Source organism: Mytilus edulis, chromosome 12, assembly GCF_963676685.1.
Source record: "Mytilus edulis chromosome 12, xbMytEdul2.2, whole genome shotgun sequence".
NCBI classification, from domain to species: Eukaryota; Metazoa; Mollusca; class Bivalvia; order Mytilida; family Mytilidae; genus Mytilus; species Mytilus edulis.
Window position 1 is genome coordinate 1,936,612 of NC_092355.1, and position 25,128 is coordinate 1,961,739.

General features: G+C 32.9%; 2 protein-coding genes across 2 annotated transcripts; one reads left to right on the forward strand and one right to left on the reverse strand.

Annotated features, from left to right (window-relative positions):
* The first annotated feature begins 6,869 nt into the window (after nucleotides 1–6,869).
* On the forward strand, nucleotides 6,870–7,757 carry LOC139499325 (uncharacterized). The gene has a single exon (XM_071287994.1). The coding sequence runs from the start codon at nucleotides 6,870–6,872 to the stop codon at nucleotides 7,755–7,757; it is 888 nt and encodes a 295-aa protein (XP_071144095.1).
* Nucleotides 7,758–9,149: 1,392 nt separating this feature from the next.
* On the reverse strand, nucleotides 9,150–10,737 carry LOC139499326 (uncharacterized). The gene has a single exon (XM_071287995.1). It carries the CDS (start codon nucleotides 10,638–10,640, stop codon nucleotides 9,150–9,152), a length of 1,491 nt encoding a protein of 496 aa, XP_071144096.1. The 5' UTR covers nucleotides 10,641–10,737.
* Nucleotides 10,738–25,128: the final 14,391 nt, after the last annotated feature.

Sequence of the window (25,128 nt, forward strand, 5' to 3'; positions counted from 1 at the left end):
TTAAGAATATACAGAGTACATCAAAATCAACCAGGATCTCCTAACAGTAATTCACAAATACAAAGAATGCACAAAGCTATTAAAACAGTAGGTGTACTTATCGTCGTTATGCTGATTGCTTACGGGCCAGCTTGCGTTGTTTACTTATATTCAGTCTTAAAAAACGAAACATATTCCTGGATTGGGTACTGTAACGCTCTACTTGTGTTGAATCCATTATTAGACCCATTCATTTATTTGTTTTGTATGAACGACTTTCGTAGTCTTGTTAAAAAGAAACTACATTGTGTTTAGAAATGTAATAATATGATAAGACATTGAAAATATGAAGAAGCCTAGAAAACAGAACTTAAACCCTATTTCCATCTCTATTTTGGACAGCTGAGAGACCTCGAAATGTTAAGTGGTAACTGGCAGAATAGTCGTATGTGAGAAAGTTTAGATTACCAATGTGAATAAATGGTTCATATTAAAGTTTAAAAAGATACACTTTTTTGTTGTCATTGGTCACGTCTTTTTATCAGTGACGGTCGCATGGATTTTAATATTCTTTCAAAAGTATGCGAGGATTACAGAAGGACGGTTTTTTATTACACATAATACCAGTTCGTGGAAAGTATACAGGCTGTTTTTTGTCTTAAGTTTGTTATACAATATTATGACGTAATTTTTGTGTTGTTAATGAATACAACACTGTACAATATGTAAAACACATGATTGCTGTTTGTTTACCATTACTGGACATCACAAAGATTCCAGTTTGTTTTACGTCAGAATATCAAATTCCCCACTAAATTACCCACCAACGGGAGAGGAATAGTTGTATGACGTCAACCTTTTCAGGTCAAGTGTCGCTTGGTCTAAGGTATTGCTAGCTGACCTGAACTATGATCTGTTATCTGAAATTATTTGCTCTCGGTTACCCGAGCATGCTATAAATCTTCGACACATGAGTAAGAAGTCTATATGGATCAAACACAGAAGCCACTCTTTGTAATACTTCTCTTTTGTGACTGGAAACATGTTATCATCGTTTTGCACTGTTCACTGCTAATGAATTATCTTTTATTGTTGAAGATAATCCTAATTTTTCTCTATTTGCCTGGTCTTTCCTCGGAATACATTTTAAAAATGCCTGTGAGTTTGGTGCTCATTCCCTCGAGTTCATGGATGCAGCACTAAAGATTTATTTGGCTTCCTCATAAAGTGAAACCTGGCTAAGTAGAACCCCTTCGGGACTTAAAATTTTGTTCGGTTTTGGCTGATGTTAGGTTTTATTAGGTTCACAATGCATACAACTTGATTTGACAGTGCTTAAGAACTTGTTTGGTTTATACAGATTTTCAGTTTATGCAGGATTCGGTTTAGCCAGGTTTCACTGTATGATGTAACTTCAATGTCGAGTCTACTCCAGTGATATGTCCACATATATATTTTCTCTAATATTTGCTGCTGTTGCATTTTTGTATGTTTCAAGATGGTAGTCCAAAGTTGCTGCAAGTACTAAAAGACTTGATATAACTCCAAATGGCACTATGCAAAATCTGTAAACTTGTACATTGTTTCTACTGTTGGATGTTTAATATTTAGTTGCATCTCTGTTATTTTTCTGTAGTTCAATTTGGAGAACCGCCTTTTCAATATCATAAACTACCGCAATTTTGTTCATTCGAAAACGAAACAAAAGTCCACATAAATCGTGTAACATTACAGATCCTCTATGCAGACAATCATTCAAACTTAATTAAAGATAAGATGTAATAGCAATATCATTTAACTTTACGTTCCGCTATATAGATGATGTTCTCTCACTAAATAATACAACATTTGGTGACTATGTTGAACGAATCTATCCCATCGAACTAGAGATAATGGAATGGATACTACAGATACAGCTAAGTCTGCCTCATACCTTGACTTACATCTAGAAATTAACAATGAGGGTTGTTTGAAAACAAAACTTTACGACAAAAGAATTGAATTGTGAACTTTTCATTTATATGTAGCAAAATTCCAGCAGCGTCTGCATACGGAGTATATATCTCCCAATTGATACGATATTCCCGGCCTTGCATTTCCTATCATCATTTTCTTGAGAGAGGACTACTACTCACACGGAAGCTATAAAACCAAGAGTTCCAAGAAGTTGAAATCATCCCTTCGTAAATTATACGGACGCCATCACTAGTTGGTTGACCGTTATGGAATAACCGTTTCACAGATGATATCGGATATGTTCTTAATGTCGTTACTACAATTCCCTTCCCTTTTCACGAATTAGACCAACCGAATAAGACAATTTTACGGATTTGTAAAAACATAAGCCACATGACATGTGCCACATGTGGAGCAGGATCTGCTTACCATTCTGGAGCACATGAGATCACCCGTAGGTTTTTGTGGGGTTCGGGTTGCTTAGTCTTTAGTTTTCTATGTTGTGTCTTCTGTACTATTATATTTGTCTCTTTTCTTTTTAGCCATGGCGTTGTTTTCGATCTATAAGTTTGACTCTCCCACTGGTATCTTTCGTCTCTCTTTTATTCTCTTGTTTTGATCAAGAGGCGACCCAGAGTGGCCCGAGTCTCCCTTTTGTTGTGAACATTTAATTGGTTATATAGGGAAACAGTGAAGCATGGCTGAAGCGGTCCCCTTCTTAGTGCAATCAATTGACCCTTATTATGAAAATTTCTTGATCCGCCTCCGACCCCTGAAAGATCGATTTTACATATCAGGTTGGCGAAAATACCGTTTGAATTACCGAGCACAATGATGGGAGTAATCATGAGCTGCTCATGCTGTCTCTTGTATCTATTTTTTGTTTATATAGCGGATTATTCCGTCTAAAAAATTATTATCATTTTGACGTTCTATTATTGTCGTAAATTATATTTTTCACTTTAAATTTGTAAAAGATTGGTAAATTGTCATTGTTTTTTTAAATACATTACTCTGTAAAATTTGTAAAACGTGGATTTAACATTATTGTATTGGTAAAGACGATAAATTAAATTAATCTAGCGCTGTTTTTTATAAAGCCTATGAATTTCGATTCTTCAGCCATGTAAACTAATTGATCCTTTGATTAACCTTATTCTTAATTACAAATTCTTGAAAAACATAAACATATCTAAATATGTATTTACAGTTAGATGACACAGTTTGTATTGAGTTTAACCCTCTTGCTGACAGTTGTTTTTTAAGGTTGCATTTTGTGTGCCAGAAAATACGACTGCTCCACGTCTGTGACGTCAGATGTCCAACAATCAAGACATTCGATATATGACGTCAATCCATGATGACTGTTACATTTGGGACCCATTGAAGAAAAATATGACACTGTGTAATAGTTGGTCTTTTATTTGAAAAAAAAACCGTAATGAGGAGAAGCTTGCATCAATTAATACACGGACGTATGTGTGATCTTGTGTCCCTTCGACACAGTCGGTGTAAACAAATGTTTCCCTCCGGCAGCAAGGGGGTTAAGTAAGTTGTTTGTATTATTTGATCAATCATTTGCGTTAATTCAATTGCCAAACTCTGAACCAGTGGTGACATACACTACAAACCATTAAAAGTCTGATATGGCCTATATCTGTACTTGACTGCACTGAATTTTACTCGACCAGTCTGAATTCGTCTGAGATTTACTAGTCTGAACCATACTCGACCTAGTCTGAATCATACTCGACCAAGTCTTAAAGACCTATTCTTTGTATCTATCAACTGAACTTTATCAATTTAGGATTTTTTTAAATAAAAATTAAATTTGAACAACAACTTGAAATTAAAAATGTATTCAATACAGTATTGAAATTAAAATTTCACAATAATCAATCATAATATAACTTCAACTCAATATTAATCAACACTTACATAATAGTATATATCAACTTTTAAAATATAAATAAAACAAGCTGATCAAATAATCTAAAAAAATGAATTGTGACAAATATTTTCAATATTATTCAAAATTTTATGAATATTTCGGAAGTATTTTATGGTAACTGGACTTTTTTCACTATTAACTAAAGCCTAGTATAGATTTATGGTGTCAGTTGAGTTCAGGTAATAATGCAGTGAATGTTTTTTTTTATTAGGATATATATAAAATAGGATATAAAACAACTTAATAAATTTTAAACAAAATGAGAGCTTGATTTTTTTGTTTTATTAAAGCAAGAATTTAATATAATCATGATAATAGAATTTCCATAGCAATTCTTGATAACCTTTTTAAAAATGGAAATGTATTCCAAAGTAACAGTAAAATAAAATTCAATTAATTGAAGTATTTCTTGTCAAATTAACATGGCATGCATAAAGCACTTTAATATTTTCTAATTACCTCAGTACATGTGTGTTTTACAGCTAAAAAAAAGCCCTATTTTCTTAAATTCGTGTATTACTTATCTAGTACATACATATATTTTCGAAAGGCCTTGTTGTTTAATTTTAACAGGATGTTGCAATTTTGAATCAATGTTATGTGTGTGCCATACAATGTATATTTGACCAAACTAGCTAAGGACATTTTTACCACATGGTAGATTGTTGTTTGTCATTATGTCGTCTAATCTTTTAATTACCAAACGTGACTTATTCCCGATTGTGACTGTTTTGCTGAGTGTGAATTCGCATTACTATAAGACGTGTTACGGTACTTGTCTATCCCAAATTCATGTATTTAGTTTAAATGTTTAATGTTATATTTGTAATTCTCATCGGATTTTGTCAAATGTGTTGACTTCTTTTCTATTATATTTATGTGTTACATGTATGATAATTAATATTAATCACCGCATTCATTTATTACATTTCATTTTTTTCAACGTAATCAGTGCGATATTTTACGTTTGAAGTGAGATTCAAAACAAACCGGACAACGCTTTAGAATATAGTTAATTGCTGCCTTAGTTTGCTATTAATAAATATTAAAATGTGCATTGTTATTAAGTGCAATATCAGTATTTAGTTCAAATGTAATCTTGGGTCAAACCTAGTTCTATCTCATTCATTCAAATGACGTCATTTTTCATTTTTTGATGATCTGTTTTACAAATTCAAATGACGTCATCATTTTTTGTCATTTTTTACAATTTCAAATATGACGTCACTTGGCGTTGAGGTTTAAACTTATTCGGATGTGTCTACATTTTGTGTTGCAAATGTCTGCTTATTAATGTATTTCAGTTGTTTCTTCTAATTAGTTAATATTTCAGTTGTATCATGTACAGCTTTTGTTTATTAATTTTATAAATTTACTGTTTGCAAGAGTATAAATTGTTCTAAATGATAAGGATGTTCTGGCTATCGTTTCACAAAGAATCGTACGACAATCTTAGCAACGTGTTTTATAGTTCTTTCATTTGTCTTTGTTCTATTATTAATATTACTTTTACTGCTGAATGGTTTCATGTGATTTCCGTTTCACGTGGCTCGGTACTTATACATCCCGTCAATGTATTTGTATCGGCTTTCATTTTTTTGTGGTTTGTTTTGTATTTGCGACTTTTTGTATTTCTTTTGTTCTTATAACGTGACTCTATACTTTAAAAGATCCCGTCAGTATGATATTGTTCTATTTATATGTCATTATGATATATTTCTATTATGAATTACAATATACATTACCACAAACGTCAAAATCATTCAATCGCGTAGTGGAATTAACTATTTTTGGATTCTTATAAATTCTATATATAACTTTTGGACTAGTTTAAATCTCGGTCTATTTCTTAAATTTATTCTTACATACTTTTGATTTTTTAACACTGTATGCTAACATTCCCATGAAAATTTTAAAATTGTTTGTACGTACATTGAACGACAAATTTATGTGACTTATAAAATTTTCTGACGTCAGACACTCAAATCAATAGATGTTTTTGTGTTCTGTTAAATTGTTCTATTTAAAATTGTTAAACGATGATGACTGATGTACCCATATTTTGACTATTATATTTATTGTGTCTGTTTATTTAACGCATCAATATAAAAATATCGGAAATTGATGAGACTGTCATTAAAGTGAGAGGGTTAGCGCTATAGACACATTTATCAAGATCCGACGTCAAATACGTGTGCGCTGCCATTACTACGTCACGTGGTACGTCAGCCATAACAGTAGTGAAATAACGCACGTTGTGACGTTTGCATCAATAACAACATTATCGATCTGTTGTTTACATTTATATTTTATCCGTTTTTTCTTTAACTTATTAATGGATAGTGGGAAAAAATATAAAAAAGGTGGTGGAAGTTCTTGTGCAGTCAATGGTTGCTGTAATAACCGTCGGAAATTAAATTTATGGAAAGAATCAATGTGTGAAATACACGGACAGTTTCACGAAGACTGTGCATGTTTAATTCCATATAAATTGCATCTAATGCCGTCAGATTGTCAAATTAGAGCAGAATGGACGAAGGCAATTAATAGAAAAACTTTGCCGAAAACAGTTTTCGTTTGCTCGGAACATTTTCTAGATGGATTGCCGACGGAAAGAAATCCATTTCCAAAACTTAAAATGGGTTATGAAAGGAAAGTTACACCTGGCCGGCGCAAAATTCATAAACATGATTCAGATGTTAAAAAACGTAAATTGATTGACTGTGATGGTGACAATTCAGACTTTGAAGAACTTGATTTAAGTCTTGAAGTAACTGACCAATCTTTGCCCGAAGCCGTCTGTAGTTTTAACGTTGTCAACCCGACTACATCATGTGCGTCAACACAATATGAAGCTGACTTTGTACTGCACAACGAACATTCATATGCACACGCATGGACTGACTTACAGGATAAATGTGCCCAAACAAACCTTACATTAACTGAAGAGAAATGAGTGCAAATAAAATTAGATGTAGGTACTATGTCAGCTACCCGACATATTGTGACTGATAGCGACTCCTTACTTTATACTGGTGTGACTAAGGAAGTGTTTTTCACTTTGGTCGAGTGTATGTCCCAGTTTAACACTTTCAGCTTTCAACTCGATATTGCCGATCAAATAATGTTAGTTTTAATGAGGTTAAAACTTAACTTGATATTTCAAGATCTAGGTCGTAGGTTTGGAATTTCTGATAGCCTAGCATGCAAAATGTTCAACTCTTGGATCCCGTTGTTGGCAGATAAGTTGAAAGCTCTTATAATATGGCTTCCAAGGGAAACATTAAGAGACTGCTGCCCAGAATCTTTCAGAGAAAACTACCCTCGAACAACGTGCATAATAGATTGTGCCGAGACATTTATCCAAAGACCTACTAATTTGAAAAGTCGGGGCGAGACATATAGCAACTATAAATCTCACAATACGGCTAAGTACATGGTAGGGATATCTCCTCATGGACAAATAATGTTTATATCAAAAGCGTTTGGTGGACGTGCAAGTGACAAATTTAATGTTGAAAAAAGTGGTTTCCTAGATTATATGTTACCTGGTGATGAAATAATGGCCGATAGAGGCTTTACAATAGAGGATTTACTTTTCCCGCGAAGAGTTAAACTTAATATTCCGTCCTTTACTAAGGGTAAGCAACAATTGAGTGCGGAGGACGTCACTTCTACACGAAGGATTGCACGTGTGAGAATCCATGTAGAAAGAGCAATCAGGCGACTGAAAGTGTTTAAAATCTTGAGTGGTACAGTACCTCTGTCTTCACTTAAACTTTTTGACGACATTCTTATTGTTTGTTCTGCACTTGTGAATTTAAAATATGATCTCATTCGAGATACATGTACAGAGGAGGACACTGAATGAATAATATCAAAACCAATGTCGTACCGCCCGTATATAATAATAAATATTAATTTGTTTAATTAAAAATGTAATTGCATTGTTTTGTTTTTTGTGTATACATTTGTAGATATTTTTGTCTTTGTATTTTGTATTCAAACTTTTTGGTACTTTTTTCGGCACATCATATACAACGTAACATGAACCACAAATGACTAGAGTACCAAACATTTTTTAAAAGATGCATAACACGTGTGTACTGTGTAATATGTACCAAATAAAACAACCACTGTGTGGATAATAATAATGAGCCAACTACTAAAAGATAAAATTTCAACTACAATGTACAATATTCTCACCACAATACACCAAAGATATTCATGACATGACATGACATAATAAAATGTTAAACTAATACTTCATCAACCCATTTTAAATATCCACACTGTGTAAACATTGTGTATATCATTTGATCTCCAAGATAAACATTAAACCAAATGCCATGATTTTAAAAATTGCGACTTGTATGAAAACAAATGGAAGAATAGGCATCTATCCACTTTAAAGTACAGGTACAATGAATTGACTAGTGTTTCATGTGTTTTGTTGATTAATTGATTGTTGGTTGCTTAACGTCCAGTGGAAAATACTTCGTGCATATTCAGGATGATACATGTAACTTGATTGGTATCCTTAGTTGTGTTGATTCGGGGCAGTTCACATTAGAAACTTGACTACTGTAAAATCAGATATTAATTAATGTTTTTTTTATTTCAAAAAAAGTTTGATTTTTAAAATGTTCAATTTTAAGATACATACATGTATATTTACTATTGAAATTTGACATGATAAGAATGAATGCACTAACTAATTCCTAAATTTACAGTTTTAAATGATTTTCTTGATTATATTGGCAACAAGATCACTTTGAGGAGGTTCATATATTTTTTTTAATTCTTAGGATTTTTTAAATACATGTAATTAACAATCATATAGTACACGTAGTATGTACATGTACGTATGATACATGTAAATAAATATGAATGTTGTATCTACATTATACATTACATTATTTATGTATGTGCCTGTCCCAAGTCAGGAGCCTGTAATTCAGTGGTTTTTCGTTTGATTATGTGTTACATATTATTGGGGCCTTTTATGGCTGACTATGCGGCAGGGGCTTTGCTCATTGTTGAAGGCCATACAGTGACCTATAGTTGTTGATATCTGTCTGTCATTTTGGTCTCTATTGAACAGTTGTCTCGCTGGCAATCATACCACATCTTCTTTTTTATATATATAATTCAAGCAAAATGAAGAAAAGAATTTGGTTTTAATGTTCTACTTGATTTAGTAAACATAATGAAAATACTAAATGACTTCAAATATTATAATCCTAATAAAATGTGTATGATATCACAGTCGCATAAATTTTATAAAAGCTTTGCTAAAAACTAATCTATCATCTTCAATTTCATCAACAATAATATTCATCATTTTCTTGAAATAAAATGTGCGCAGTCTAGCAACATGCTCACATACATATTGTTCATCATAAGGTACTTCAATGAACTGAAATTCATCAGGATTTAGCCAAATTAAAAGTTTACATTTTCTTAGTTCAGTGCAAAACATAGTTAACTGAATTTGCAGAAAAAATCCTCGATTCCCTTTCACTTTTAAAACTAAAATACCATTGTTATTCATCTGAACATCATATTTTTGACCTGTGAATAGTTCATTCAATGTTGTCCACTTGGCAGAAGGTACAGTACATTTAATTTCCAGCAATGTGTCATCATTTAAAATACCATCCGGACTTGCAGATAGCCAGTTCCTTTCTGATGATACATATGTTCCCTTTTCAATGACACGGTGTCCATTTGTCAATAAGTACCCCTTAGCTGCAGTTTCACCTTCTTGGCCGTGCTTCGTAAATTTATTCCCTATAAACTTTGGATGAAGATGTTCACGAATAAAGTTTGTACAGTCTGTAGTCTCCTTAATCGGAACTTTGCTTGCGCTGCTTGCAGTTATTCGAATTTTTCTTGTGTCTTTCCACAGAACACTCTTGCTCTGGTTAATAGTGTCAGTTTGTAATTTTACAGTACGGGCCAAGTCGACAGCAAGATATTTGGAATAAAAGGATGCGCACCTTTGACAAGAACTTAATGAATCATGTTCACCATGGTCTTTAGGAATGTTCTCCTTAGCGGCTGGTTTGCTAACGAAACTTTTATTAATTGTTGTTCCTTTTATTTTGAACAAGGGGAGAAGAGGAGACGGTTCTACAGCTGTTCTAAGTTCTTGGGAAGAATAATACATTGGTGTGTCACGAACACCTGGAGCATTTACATTTAAATCTTCAAGTAAATTTTCACCCTGTTTTGGTTTTTTGAACACTATGTTTGACAAAGGCCTTGGCTCAATGTTTCTCTTGGTACCTCTATTCCACATGGCATTTTCATCTGTACAGCTAGCACCAGTCATGTTATTCCTGACAGCACGTTCAACCTTCCAAATCACTGCACCTACATGGCTACAGGATAGCCCTTGCCCTGCCATACAAGTACACCATCCTTGTTCAACGGTTCCGTCCATAGAGCAAATTACATAGGCTTCGTTCACTCGACTTACTGTCTGGGAAGCACGAACATCTGCTTTCAAATACATTCTGGCATCCGAGATAATGTTATGCAAAACTTTGTCAACATTGCCGCTCTGAAAATAGTTGTAGCTTTGGAGACTTTTGAAGTTTTTCATTTCTGCACCATCCACGGCTTTTGACGATATCAAATAATTAAAAATGTCCCCGTACATGATGTTTGGCCACTTTCTCATGTCGTCAATCCACTCCGTTACGTTATTTAATTCTGAGGGCATTGATCTTTTCACTTGAGTAGTCATAATACAGGTAATAATCCAACAGTTTTACGCACTGATTCGCTATGTTTACAATATTTCTTTCACTAATGCAATGGCGGACTGCTATCGTTACGCGCAAGTGGCAGTTACCTTATCAAAGGTCGATAATTGAATAAATCCGTCTATAGAACCAGGTTTAATCCACCATTTTCTGCATTAGAAAATGCCTGTACCAAGTCAGGAATATGACAGTTTTTGTCCATTCGTTTTTGATGCGTTTTGTTTTTTGATTTTGCCATGTGGTTATGGACTTTCCCAATTGATCTTCCTCTAAGTTCAGTATTTTTGTGATTTTACTTTTTAGATCGTACGTCGGTCGTACGTCAAATCGTAAGTTATTGACCATTTCATAAACAATCGTAAGTCGAAATTTATCGCAAGTTTGATCGTAAACTTACGATTGTTAACAGGCAGTCGTAAGTCAAATCGTAGGGATTTTACCTGTCGAAAATTTGTTAAAATCAACAACATTACATTATCTTAAAGAAAAATAAGTGTCATTGGATCATTAGAATACATGTATTTATGTGATATTGTCCAATCATAAGTAACTGAAACTTGAAATTCCTGAAATAATCGTATTTCTCAGTAGGCCTACATTTTACTTTATTTTCCTTTAATTCAACGCAGCATCTTGCTTTTAATAGTCCAAATATTTGACTATAAAAACATAGAAGTGAGTGAGCTAGCACAGCACTATAAAGTTTAACTATATAAGAAGGGAACGGTACGTCATGCCACGGTGCTTGTACATAACTGTGTACTAAAGTACTGCAAAAAAAGAAAATTATAAAAGCTTAATTACTAGTTTTACAGCATTTATCACTCATGTTTTACACGGACTTTATGAAGATAACAATAAATACATATATGTCAAGCTTTTAAATTACAGTCCAAATTAAGACCCCCTCTAGTGTCCTCTAGTCTTTAGTCCCCCATTTTCTCATAGATATCAATGCATGTCCTGCGGTTATACACTACAGAGGAGGACGGTGCTCTTTATTGATAGACAAATAATAGTCTAAAAATTGAGAAAACAATCATTTATAAGTACATGAATGTATTGGTATGAATACATAGTTTCAATGTAATTTACTAATTACACCAGTTGCCATGCGCTCTATCGGGTTCGCGTTTTTTTTTAGGTATAACATGTATGCTTCAACCCCGTACTCAATACCTGCTTGGATCTTTCTAATAATTGTATGTTTGAAAACTATGATAATTCACTTTGCCATATGGGATTGTTTATGTCTATAAATATACTTTATTTTCAGAATATTGTAGGCATAAAAATCCTAAATTTGTCCAATCCTAGATATGTTTTATTCATTTTCATTTTTTTTAAAGCATTCAAGTGGATGGAAGGAAACATTGGATTTTATGTCTCATTGACGATTACCTTCACTCCATTTCAGCTTCAGATAAATATACTCTCCTCGAAGTCAAGATCTTGTTGAAAGTTAGAATTTTGGATCTTAAGAAAAAAGTAAAATCACAAAAATACTGAACTTAGAGGAAGATCAATTTGGAAAGTCCATAATCACATGGGAAAATCAAATAACAAAACGCATCAAAAACGAATGGACAAAAACTGTCATATTCCTGACTTGGTACAGGCATTTCCAAATGTAGAAAATGGTGGATTAAACCTGGTTCTATAGCGCTAACCCTCTCACTTTAATGACAGTCTCATCAACTTCCGATATTTTTACATTGATGCGTTAAATAAACAGACACAATAAATATAATAGTCAAAATAAGGGTACATCAGTCATCATCGTTTAACAATTTTAAAAGGAACAATTTAACAGAACACAAAAACATCTACTATCTACGAACACATTTATTGATTTGAGTGTCTGACGTCAGAAAATTTAATACGTCACATAAATTTGTCGTTCAATGTACGTACAAACAATTTTAAAATTTTCCATGGGAATGTTAGCATACAGGGTTAAAAAATCAAAAGTATGTAAGAATAAATTTAAGAAATGGACCGAGATTTAAACTAGTCCAAAAGTTATATATAGAATTTATAAGAATCCAAAAATAGTTAATTCCACTACGCGATTGAATGATTTTGACGTTTTTTGTTCAACGTATATTGTAATTCATATTAGAAATATATCATAATGACATATAATAGAACAATATCATACTGACGGGATCTTTTAAAGTACAGAGTCACGTTATAAGAACAAAAGAAATACAAAAAGTCGCAAATACAAAACAAACCACAAAAAAATGAAAGCCAATACACACACATTGACGAGATGTATAAGTACCGAGCCACGTGAAACGGATATCACATGAAACCATTCAACAGTAAAAGTAATATTGATAATAGAACAAAGACAAATGAAAGAACTATAAAACACGTTGTTAAGATGATAAACAACATCAGTACGAAGAATCTATACATCAAGACCATCGTGTATTATTTGAGAAGTTGATACGGAATATTTATCAACAAGGTCTTGGTACCTTCCAATGAACTTTTTTAGAAAAAGAACGAGACGTTCTTTGACATACCCCTGTGTCATCAACTTTCTACTCAGACACTGATGACATATTACAAAGTCTGAGTAGGAGCTGCAAGCTCTTGAATATCGAATAAGTTGGGAAATATATATCCCATATGCAGGTGAAGTTGGTATATTGCTACTAAGGTGGGGGAAATTTATGATTTCAAAATTAAAATCGTCTCGTTTGTCATAGATTCTGGTACTGAGATGACTGTGTAAGTCAAATTCGAGATATAAGTCTAAAAATGAGGCGGAGGAAGCCGTGTCTGTTGTTTCTTTAATCTCTAGTTCAGGGGGATATATTAATGGAACCCAATCAGAAAAGTTCGGATTGTTTATGGAAAGAACATCATCAATATATCTGAAAGTGAAATTAAATAATCTGGCTTCTTTGATTCTCTTGTTTTTTACAAGTGTCTGGAGGAACTCCGATTCATATCAAAATAAGAAGAGGTCGGCAAGAAGAGGCGCACAGTTTGTTCCCATAGGAATGCCGACAATTTGTTGGAAAAGTCTACCTCCAAACTCAACAAATATGTTGTCGATAAGAAACTCCAGCATACTGACCACTTGTTCTTCTGTGTAGCATATTTTACCTTTTTGTTTGTCACTATTTACGAAATATGCCTTATGAAATCCCAAAGTAATAAATTTATAGCGTATGCTACCATTTTTATGTTGAAAGGCATTGTGGATTATTTCTTTTAGGCGATTTTTCAATTGAGCCCGAATGAAATTATTTTCTTTGTGTCAAAATATTACAATTTTTATTGTAAAGGCAGCGCACGGTAGGTTGTCTCTTGAGTATGCATCTCTACGTAAAACAATAGTGTGTTCATTGTATACAGAGTTGCTAAAATGTTTTGAAAACATTTCATTAAAATCTGTAAAAAATCTTTTGTTTTTAATCCGGAAAAAAAATATGTCTGTCAAAATGATTCAACTTTCTCAATGACACTGTACAATTAGATAAATAAAATATGCAGTACTTAAGGAGAAAACTGAAAAGGCGCAGCACAAGTCTATGGGATTTAGTATAAAATAAGAACACATTTTGAGCCTACTAGTATGAAGACTACATTTCAATATATAGTTATATATTTGAAACTGAATTTTTGGTGTAACCGATTAAACAATGAAAAAAAAGTTTGTTTCCCATGAAACCGTTTACTTTTTTTTTTAAAACACTGAATTTTGTTAATTTCCATAAAAAGTGATAGTGAAAGATTGGGCAACGTATTATCTTGATCATGAAAGAAAATGCGTGACCAGACAGACGCAGGACGTGTGTGGGTCTGTGTGTTTTTTTAGGCCGTGGCTATTTTTCCGGCTCCGGCAAAATAGCGATTTATATAGAGTTTTGCTAGTTAGCCGGTCTTAATTAAGAAATAGAAGTATATAAATTAAGAATAGTAAAAATATAGAACCATATTAAACTTCAATAAGAAATCTCTATATAACTATGTCTTCTGAAAACATTTATACAAAATTGTTATTCTATATAAAACATTTTTTAAAAGTAAAATATTAAGATTGATACTATTATTTTTTTTTTCTTTAAGGTGTCATACCACCAATTAAAAGTCCCTATCTGTTCAACCGAATTTTGCAATTTTCACAGCTTTCTAAATATTTCACCTTAAGTTTAACTTCATAGAAACTAGGTATATCCTGAATTGTACAGGTGTCACCTTTCTGTATGCCAATTTTCAACATACATTCAAAATCATATAAGAAAGCAGAGAGCTTCCGAAAGGAGGTACCACTAAAAATAACCCCTGGTTTTCTGGAAATCTTAAATTAGTATACTATGGAGCGCATTTATCCTCAATTTTTAATGCAAACTCATAGACAGGTAAATTTTGGCTCAAAATGGTCTTAATATATTTCTCTTTCAACATAACTTTCATTTCTGCAAATTTGTTGGTTAGTTTAGGTGAACAATGACATCAAATGCACTTTTTTTTTGTCCGAGTAGGCCTACTTTCACATACGTTCTAAATTTGAGGGAGTAATTGGTGGTATGACACCTAAAGAGACAAAAAAGTTGATTAGAAATCTTTTATTTTGCTTTATTCTTAATCCTTAGTCAATTTGTAGTTAAAAACAGCCTATCTGAGCATTATGCGACTTATAATAAAAATTTCACAGCTCAATTTAAACTGACTGTAATGTATGACTTTGATAGAAAATACTTGAAAATTTCATTTTGGGCTACAGGAACATAAACTTTCAAAATCAAGATCATTGTTTGCTGATTTGTTCTTGTTTGTTCTACTTCTTTAAAGACTTCCAACAATTTTTGCAATGAATTTAGTAAAAAATCCAAGGTATTGAAGTGTCAAGGAATATTGACCCCCCCTTTTTTGTCATCTGGTGTCAGTAAAGTACTACAAATTGATCAAAAGTGCAGTCATGGTCATTTAACTGTGTTTATTTACATCAGTTAATAAAATTTCAGATATAAAAATTTCATTTGGAATAATAAATGGTGCTTTTGTGAGTTTCTGCAGTGCTTACATTAGGCTATGCTATCTGCCAAGTACATAGTATGACGCAATGATATAAGGGGTAAAAATCAAATAATTTCATTAAATCTGCATGACAAAATTTTTTTGGGGGAAGTAAACAACTTATGTTTCAATGTTTAACACCACAGAATAACTTTCTGTGCATTTATAACATTATTTAGGACATTTTTTATATAAAAGCATATTGTCAGGATGGGAAAAACTAAAAATAGGACAAACTCAAGTTTTAGGCTCTAAATTTGCAATATGTAACATTTTGCCCCCAAAAAGATTGAAATGTGGCTACTATTATCTCAAATGATCAGTTAAGACAAAAAAAAAACAATTGTTTTCTGATTTTGATGTTTCACCGCATTTTGCTTAAAGGTGTCATACCACCAATTAAAAGTCCCTATCTGTTCAACCAAATTTTGCAATTTTCACAGCTTTCTAAATATTTCACCTTAAGTTTAACTTCATAGAAACTAGGTATATCCTGAATTGTACAGGTGTCACCTTTCTGTATGCCAATTTTCAGGATACATTCAAAATCATATAAGAAAGCAGAGAGCTTCCGAAAGGAGGTACCACTAAAAATAACCCCTGGCTCAAAATGGTCTTAATATATTTCTCTTTCAACAAAACTTTCATTTCTGCAAATTTGTTGGTTAGTTTAGGTGAACAATGACATCAAATGCACTTTTTTTTGTCCGAGTAGGCCTACTTTCAAATACGTTCTAAATTTGAGGGAGTAATTGGTGGTATGACACCTAAATAGGAAGTATGACAGGTTAAAAAAAAAACTTTAAAATAATATTTAATAATATATTGCCGTACGTACAGAAGCATTAAAATAAGGACACAAAGCTCTGCAATCGCTAGAATTCGCTGTGGTACTTTCTCATTAGAGTCATTAAAAGTGGAACGAGGACGCTATAGAAACATTCCAATCGAACAACGATGATGTAAAATGTGCAATTCTTGGTCTATAGAAGATGAACAACACTTCATCTTATATTGTCATCGTAACTCGGTTTTGAGAAATAAACTACTTACTGCAATATGAGCAGATCCTGCTTATCCTCTACGCATAAATGAACGTCCACCAAATGCTGCCTTAAATAAACTGTTATATAAAAACAACGTTACATATGCATAGCGAACGTTATCTTGGACTGTGATCGTATCCGAAGAGAAATTCTCTAACTATTTGACTTTAACTGTTGAGTTTTCTAATTATTTAGAAATTCGTCCAAAACTATTTGTTATCTATTTAAAAAAAAAACACCTGAGTTTAAATTTATCCTATTAGTTTTGAAACAAAAAGTATCACCAAACAACCTCAAAAATAATTTCCTTAAAAATATATTTCATATAGTCTGAATTAAAAAATCGATATAAGACCGGCAAAAAATGCAAAACTCTATATCAATCGCTATTTTGCCCTAGCTTGCAAAATAGCGCCAAGGAGACATTACGTTTAGAAAAGCAACGGGAACCTATATTTTTTTAGACTAAACAATGCTTTCCGAATATTATATCTTTAATTATAGCAAGTTTTCGTTCAAATAATAAACTTTCTAGTCTGTATCTCGAAAAAGGCTACAATTGTCGTCTATGAGGAAATTATTTTTTTTTATTACTGCCAATCCATAGTTGTTCACATTCTTCAAATGCTACGAAATAAGTGTAAAAGTACAAATTAAAGTACACTCTTCATGTATGAACAAAACTTTTGACGGTCTCCACCTATACAAGGATTTACTTGCTATAAAAATCCTTGAACTTTAACACGAGACAAAATGTGTTATTATCATTTTTTAAAAGAATTAACATGTGGCGAAGATGTATGAGATTATGAGACAAATATAATCATGAAATAGTTCTTAATACAAGTGTGTGTAATACTTAAAGAGCATATGGTCCGAGAACACAGTCATTCGTAAATCACACGATTCGCCCTTTATATATACATTAATAAAAAATTAAGCATGACCCAAATGAATAAGTAATTTGGGCCTGAAAATATCAACTCCCAGATACAAAACAAAATAATTAAACAAAACGTATCATTAACATACATGTATATAGGATAAGAACGTGTTTACAAATGCATTACAAGTAACATACATAGGTTTATGTTTAGGCCCTAATAGATATAGGAAGATGTGGTGTGAGTGCCAATGAGACAACTCTCCATACAAATAACAATTTAAAAAGTAAACCATTATAGGTTAAAGTACGGCCTTCAACACGGAGCCTTAGCTCACACCGAACAACAAGCTATAAAGGGCCCCAAAATTACTAGTGTAAAACCATTCAAACGGGAAAACCAACGGTCTAATCTATATTAACAAAACGAGAAACGAGAAACACGTATATATTACATAAACAAACGACAACTACTGTACATCAGATTCCTGACTTAGGACAGGTGCAAACATTTGCAGCGGGATTAAACGTTTTAATGGATCCAAACCTTCTCCCTTTTTCTGAAACAATAGCATAACATCACAACAAAGAAAAACATACGATAAAATATCAATTGGCAGACTTAACTCAATCAAAAAACGTATGATTAAACACATTTTTTAGAGTGTAGACATGTATGCTTTTACACAAGGTCATGTTTTTCTCTGACTGTTTATGACGTCTTTGCACGAACTTAATTGGATGATGGATGTATACGGATTGATAATTAAGTCTTAGATGCATGATTTTTATTAAATGTTAGAGGCTTTGAGCTAGCTGCCAGTTAACTGCGAGTATTCTCAGATCTGTACCTAGTATCTTTTTGTTGTTGGGATGTACAAGTACCCCGCCACGTCCACTTGTATTTTTGTCCATCTGATAAGTTAAACGAGTTAAGCCTTTTTCAACTGATTTTTATAGTTCGTTCTTATATTGTACTGTTAAACCACTGTCCCAGGTTAAACAAAAAAGGGGGGGTGTCCCGCTAACATGTTTAACTACGCCAAATGTATGTATGTGCTTGTCCCATGTCAGCCTCTAATTCAGGGGTTGTCATTGCATATTTGTTTTTTGTTCAATTTTTACATACATCAGGTCGTTAGTTTTTTCGTTTGAATTGTTTTACATGTGTTATTTTGGTCTCTTGTGGAGATTTGTCTCATTGGCAATCACACCACATCTTCTTTTTTTTTATATATTTTTTTGCTTTTTAAATCTCCTGATGACTATTATATTTGTTGGATGATACAGTAACAAATGCACCGCAAAGCTTTATAAAATAGGAAATAAAAATATGCATTTACTTTTTACGTTTCCATAATTGATTGTTATTTTGTCAGTGGGTTCTTCCTTGACAAAAAAAAATTGACAAGCACCAGAAACTATCTCAATGCGTAACACATTGTATACCTGTTCATAAATAATATTCATAGATACTTATAATTTCTAGTAAAAAAAGTCCCATTGAATGTAACTGGTTTTGTTTTTGTATGACTTCATCATTCTTCAACAATAGCAAAAACAGACAAACCTCCGCCAGTCAGTTTTTCTAATAAAATCAAAGCTAAAAATTTCTTAAAACTGGATTGGACACTTATCATACTTACCTCACTAAACCTCAATACTATACTAACAAAAAAACTGATAACTATTTCAAAATACGATGGTATGAATTTTCTTCCTGGTTTTGAGAGAACGATTCTTTTTATAGACATGAACGCGGCTGCCAAAGAGAGCACCCCTTTTTCATTATAATCGTAAGTTTACGTTACGTTTACGTTACGTTTCCGATCACCTTTGTGAAACACTCGTAGGTAAAATCTTACGCTTAACGTAAGTTTAATCGTAAACGTTAGTCGTACGATTCTTTGTGAAACGATAGCCTGGTAACTAACAGAAAACCCTGGCCGTTTTTGGCACAACTTTTTTTATCTTTTGGTCCTTAATGCTGTTCGACTTTGTGCTTGTTTCGGCTTTCAAACTTTTGTATCTGGGCATCACTAGTAGATATTGTGTGGATAAAATGCACTTCTGGCGTATTAAAATTTTCAACTTGTTGCCTTTTGTTGACTGTTGTTCGTGTGTTTCTTTGTCAATTGTATTCTCCAATTTATTTATATTGTAGTCCTGTGGTGTTGAGTTGTCATCTTAATGTTATATTTCTGTAGCGGGTCAATTGGCGAAAAGGGCAGAAACACATACACCGAAAACTTTGGATATAAAATCCCGACGTATTAAATCAAAACCTCTGGCAACACCCTAACAATGAACTGAAAGAAGGGGTTCTTGATACTGACAGCAAACAATTCATATTTAAAGTTGCAAATACTTTATTTCTGACAAAAGTATATATATATAGCATAACAATAACATAACAGTGACATATATTTGAGATCACAATTTTAGTCAAGCTCAAGACCAATAAGAAAAACAACTTGCAAATTTATCAATAATAAGTACACCTTTAAGTGAATTTCCAGACAAATATTGCCTAGGGTATCTTTTCAAAGGTTGATCAAAAATACTAAAACTACTCATAAAGAGTATAACTACTGTAACATTAACTGCTATGATGTTCTCTCGTTTGTTGAGAATAAGAGCAGATATGGACAAAAATATTATAAGTACATCTGACCTCACGCTAATTATACTGGGACGTAATTCATGAAAATAAATATTATAATTATAAGAACTAGAATTTTGCTTAAACAGTGTAATTGCTTCCACAGGTTAACACTATAGTCTAGATTTCCAAACTTGGTTATCACAAAGTTTACTTATGGGCAATTATGTGACTTATTGAATGCTTTTAATAATGGCAAGAGTTTAGTAGAGACTTTGTATTAGCTTCCTTTCACTAAGAACGTAAGTCTCATTTTAAATGATACAGTTTAGTAGAGACTTTGTATTAGCTTCCTTTGGTAAAAACGTAAGTCTTATGTTTCCTTGACCTTTATTCTAAACAGTGAATTTTAGTGAAGTTAAAATCAAGAACTATAATTTTATTGCAATAATGTTTGCTGAGACATTGTTTTAGTATCCTTTGGCTAAAAAACGATTGTCTCAAAAGTGACCAGAAGAAAATGACAAAATATGGCAAGAAGTACAATTATCTATTTTACTAACAATGTTCCTTTAAAGTTTTGACTGACTATACATGTATAGATATTTGATTACAAAAATGATGTCTTGAATTATTATACAAAATAATTGACTAACTGTTTTGGTCTTTTAACCAAATATATGGAAGATTTGTACTAGTTTCCTTCACTAGTAATGTGTATTTCTATGTTTATCTCATTGTCTGAAAACCCTATTAGAACCCTTAACTAGTGCAAAAGACTTAAATTTACTGAATCACCCTTTATAAGTGACATGAAAAATTCTATATAAGTATTGTCAAAATTGTTCCGTTAAGTTACATGAAAACTTCAGACAGTGATTCGGCAAAAAGTATTATTAACGTACGAAATTTCTCATCAGAAAAATATGTATACGTAAATTCTATGGTTTATGTATTGTAATTCAATTTAAACCATTATTATTAAACAAAGACAAATTCTCATAATTTTCCTAGATTCCTCAAGTTTTCCGTGAAATTTTGGTAAAATATTTGCGTAAATCGTTTTTAAACAATTATGTGCACTTTAAAATGTTAAAAACTTTACAAAAAGTAAAGTAAATCTATTATTCTTACTTTCAAAAAGAATATCTCCTTATTATTTTAGTAACGTCTTAGCCAGAATGACGTCAGACTCGCGTTTTTGGGTTTTATACTTGTACCTAAAAATAGTGCAAGTTTTGTGCAGTTTTCGTGCAGTTTCTGTGCGATTTTCTACCGCGCAACTGCAAGATTAACAGTAAACCAATGGAAATCATTTGCGGCATTTCTCACTTCGGCCGTTGTGAAATGTTTAAATTTATTAAATAGATATACAAAAATCATTCTCAAGCGACTTTATATTTGCTAAAATGTTTGTTCCGTAAATAGAATATAATAATAAAATTTCTTTCGATAAACTAAAAATACTCGTGACCTTCCGTAATCGTTCGACCAATGAAAACGCTTCATTACCGTTAACTGAAGATGGCGCTGAAAGGAAGCCAGGTGCTGCTTGTCTGTCAACGAATTTCGACAAGTTATGTAGTTAAACAAAATGTTCTGACATAAAACTTGTAATTCCCTATACCGAAATGACTTGAGGAAACTGTACAGATAAGTAAGTTCACATGACACAATCAAAAAATGTACATACGAGTAAAAACAACACTCGGTTCAATGAAAGTAAATAAATACGGGGATCGTCTCATAACAGTAAATAACAGATTCCATAGTAAACAGTAGATACAATATTCTATAATAAAATGACTGCATTATAACCTATTCTACCAGTTATTAGTTATTTGAATCTGAATAAAAATTATAGAAATAATCCTGAAAAGGGAATGCACTGATTCTATCTTTGTCTCTGAATAAGTAGAGTGAAATTTAGAATTGAACAGCATACAATTATACACATTTGAAGTTTTAAGAAAAGTAGTTATTATAAGTACAATTGATAAATGGTACCCGTCACATTACCCCCCTTTTAGAATTTGTGTCCCTACAAATTGGTTATGATAATCAATAAAATAAAGAATTTGAAAACCACAAGAACAATATGATATAATGGTACTAAATGTACAAGTAAAGTTTTCTCCAATTGAATATCATAAATTTCCAACAAAAAAATCAATTACTACCAGACTTTTTGAGTTTAAAAAAAAACCAATTTTTTCTATTTTTACTCTATCCTAAATATATTCAATTTAATACCTAATTATATCAATAATCATTATTCATGTACAAACAAAATCACACGAAAGAAAAATATATAACACAAATACAGTTCAGGTTCTTCTGGTATATCTTGGCATGGGTGTAATACTCCTTCTTTGGGCTGGTCGGTAAGGAGAATATCTGTTCCTGTTGTAGTGACGGGCTGGAGAGGCATTCCTTTGTCTGTTCTCTGTGTTTTGACCTCGAACTACAGACCGTAGTCCGGTCACCTGACTAGTCAGTCGTACAATTTCCTTCTGCATGTTTTCCATGTTAGTTGTCATAGTACTGGTAAAGTTTGTAAATTTTTTTGTTAGTTCCTCCAACAAAACCTTATGGGAGCATGTGCTTGAAGAGGATGAAGAGGATGAAGATTTTATTTCAGAATTATTTGTTGGAACCATGTTCCATTCTTCAGCTGGATGTGTGTTTGTGGTGATGGTAGTAGTTGTCGTCTGCTCGAACACAAACTCGTCTGGCTGTGACTGTTGCTCTTCCTCCAGTTCTTCCAGTTCTCTTTCGCGGGCTATGATTTTCCTTATAGGGGAGGAGAGTGGTGTACCCACTGGTTCGGGTCTTTCCTCCACCACTTCTGCTTCCTGCACTACATCTACCACTATTTCCTCCACCACTTCTGCTTCCTGCACTACATCTACCACTATTTCCTCCACCACTTCTGCTTCCTGCACTACATCTACCACTATTTCCTCCACCACTTCTGCTTCCTGCACTACATCTACCACGATTTCCTCCACCACTTCTGCTTCCTGCACTACATCTACCACCTCTGCTTGCTGAACAACGTCTACCACTTCTGCTTCCTGCACTACTTCAACCCGACATACTGCCTCAGCTGGTTGTACCACAGGAGTTGGACCAAATGTTGGAGTATATCCTCTGGTCCTTATCAACGATTCACCGCGGGTCATCTTCTCTAGGTCTAAACCTATTACGGATCGGTATGGTAAGGGACTCTTTTTGATATATGCTCGGTCTCCCTGGTACTGACCCCTATTGATCATCTCTTCCTTCTGTATCTGGTGGGGTCGGAAGTGCTGGCCATGCTTTATCATCTCGCTTTCCTTGCCACATCGGAAAAGGCATAAGGTGCAATAATATGGCACTACTTCTAATGGCACATGCAATTTCCAGATGTGGCCTTCAACACGGTGTTTTTGACCAATGTAACCATCTTGGTCAATACATTTGAGGCAGCGATATAACCTTCGGATTTGTTTGTTGTTTAGATTGTCTGACATTCTGCAATAAAAATAAAAATATAAAGTATGTTGCCAGTGGCAATGCACTTTATAAAGAGCTAGACCAAAACATATAAGGTTCCAACTTTGGTTCCTTCTGTTAAGGTTGTGGTTTTTCCTACATTGATAATTTATTTATTTTATAAATGTAATTTTTTTTTTTTATATGTATGTTAAAATTCAGCATAGCACAGCATTATTTTTATTTGGTACCACACGACTTTACAAAATAAAACAAATTGTACTAAATCTTGCCACTTATTGTCATTTTTACTTAAATTCTTAATACACCCTATTTATGTTAAGGCCTGAGAGATAACGCATTTCCGTTTTGTGACAGCAACTCAAAGACAGAAAACAAATTATTAAATGACAAATTAGGAAGTATCCTAGCGTTTATTTTATTTTTACAAAGGCTGGTATTAACACACTAATTCAAATAGTGTGTACATAACTATATACAAAGAAAAACTAAGTACCTAATGTTCCCAAATTATATTATTGGGAGACTATCCTTAACAAAAAAAAACATCATTTAATCCTACATTCAATTAAAACTAAAAGATTAACTTGAGTACAATCTTGAGCTTGACTATTCCTTATCACATTTAAATTTAATGTACAACTTTATCAGTTTATTTACATTTGGAAAGAAACATTTTGAATACATACAAAATATACACACATAAAAAGAAACTTTACATTTGGAAAGAAACATTTTGAATACATACAAAATATACACACATAAAAAGAAACAATCATGTAAAATACTTGATCAATACAAGTATAAACATATAACTTATGTCGTACATGTACATGTATAGCATTTAATATCATTTATTCTGAGTTTCAACTTGTTTAATCCATTTTTGGGTGCTAGTCCCTTTATATGGCTTTAGTTTGTTATGGTTGACCACTTTTTTGGTTCCTTTTGCATCTATCTGTATTTGATAATTTAGGTCATTGTATCTGTTTACTATCAGACATGGACCCAAAAATAAAGGTTGTAACTTGAAACAACTTCCTTCTCTCCTTGTTTCGTTTAGGTACCACACTTTGTCAAACTTTTGGTATTGGACAAGGTTGGCTTTGACATCATAGTGATCTTTTCTTTTTCTAAGGTTAACTTCCAAATGTTTTCTGGCTACATGATGAGCTTTCTGTAATCTCTCTCGTACTTTAAGCGCATGGTTTCCCCATGTTCCCTGTTCAGTTTCTGAAACAAATTCTGTTCCTTCTCTAGTTAGCTCATAGGGAAAACGAATTTCTCTGCCTAACATCATTACATTGGGAGTTAAACTAGTCGTATCATATGGACAAGCTCTATATGCACTCGCAAGGCATCCAAGATTAAGATCCCAGTTCGTCTGCTCTCCTCTCAAA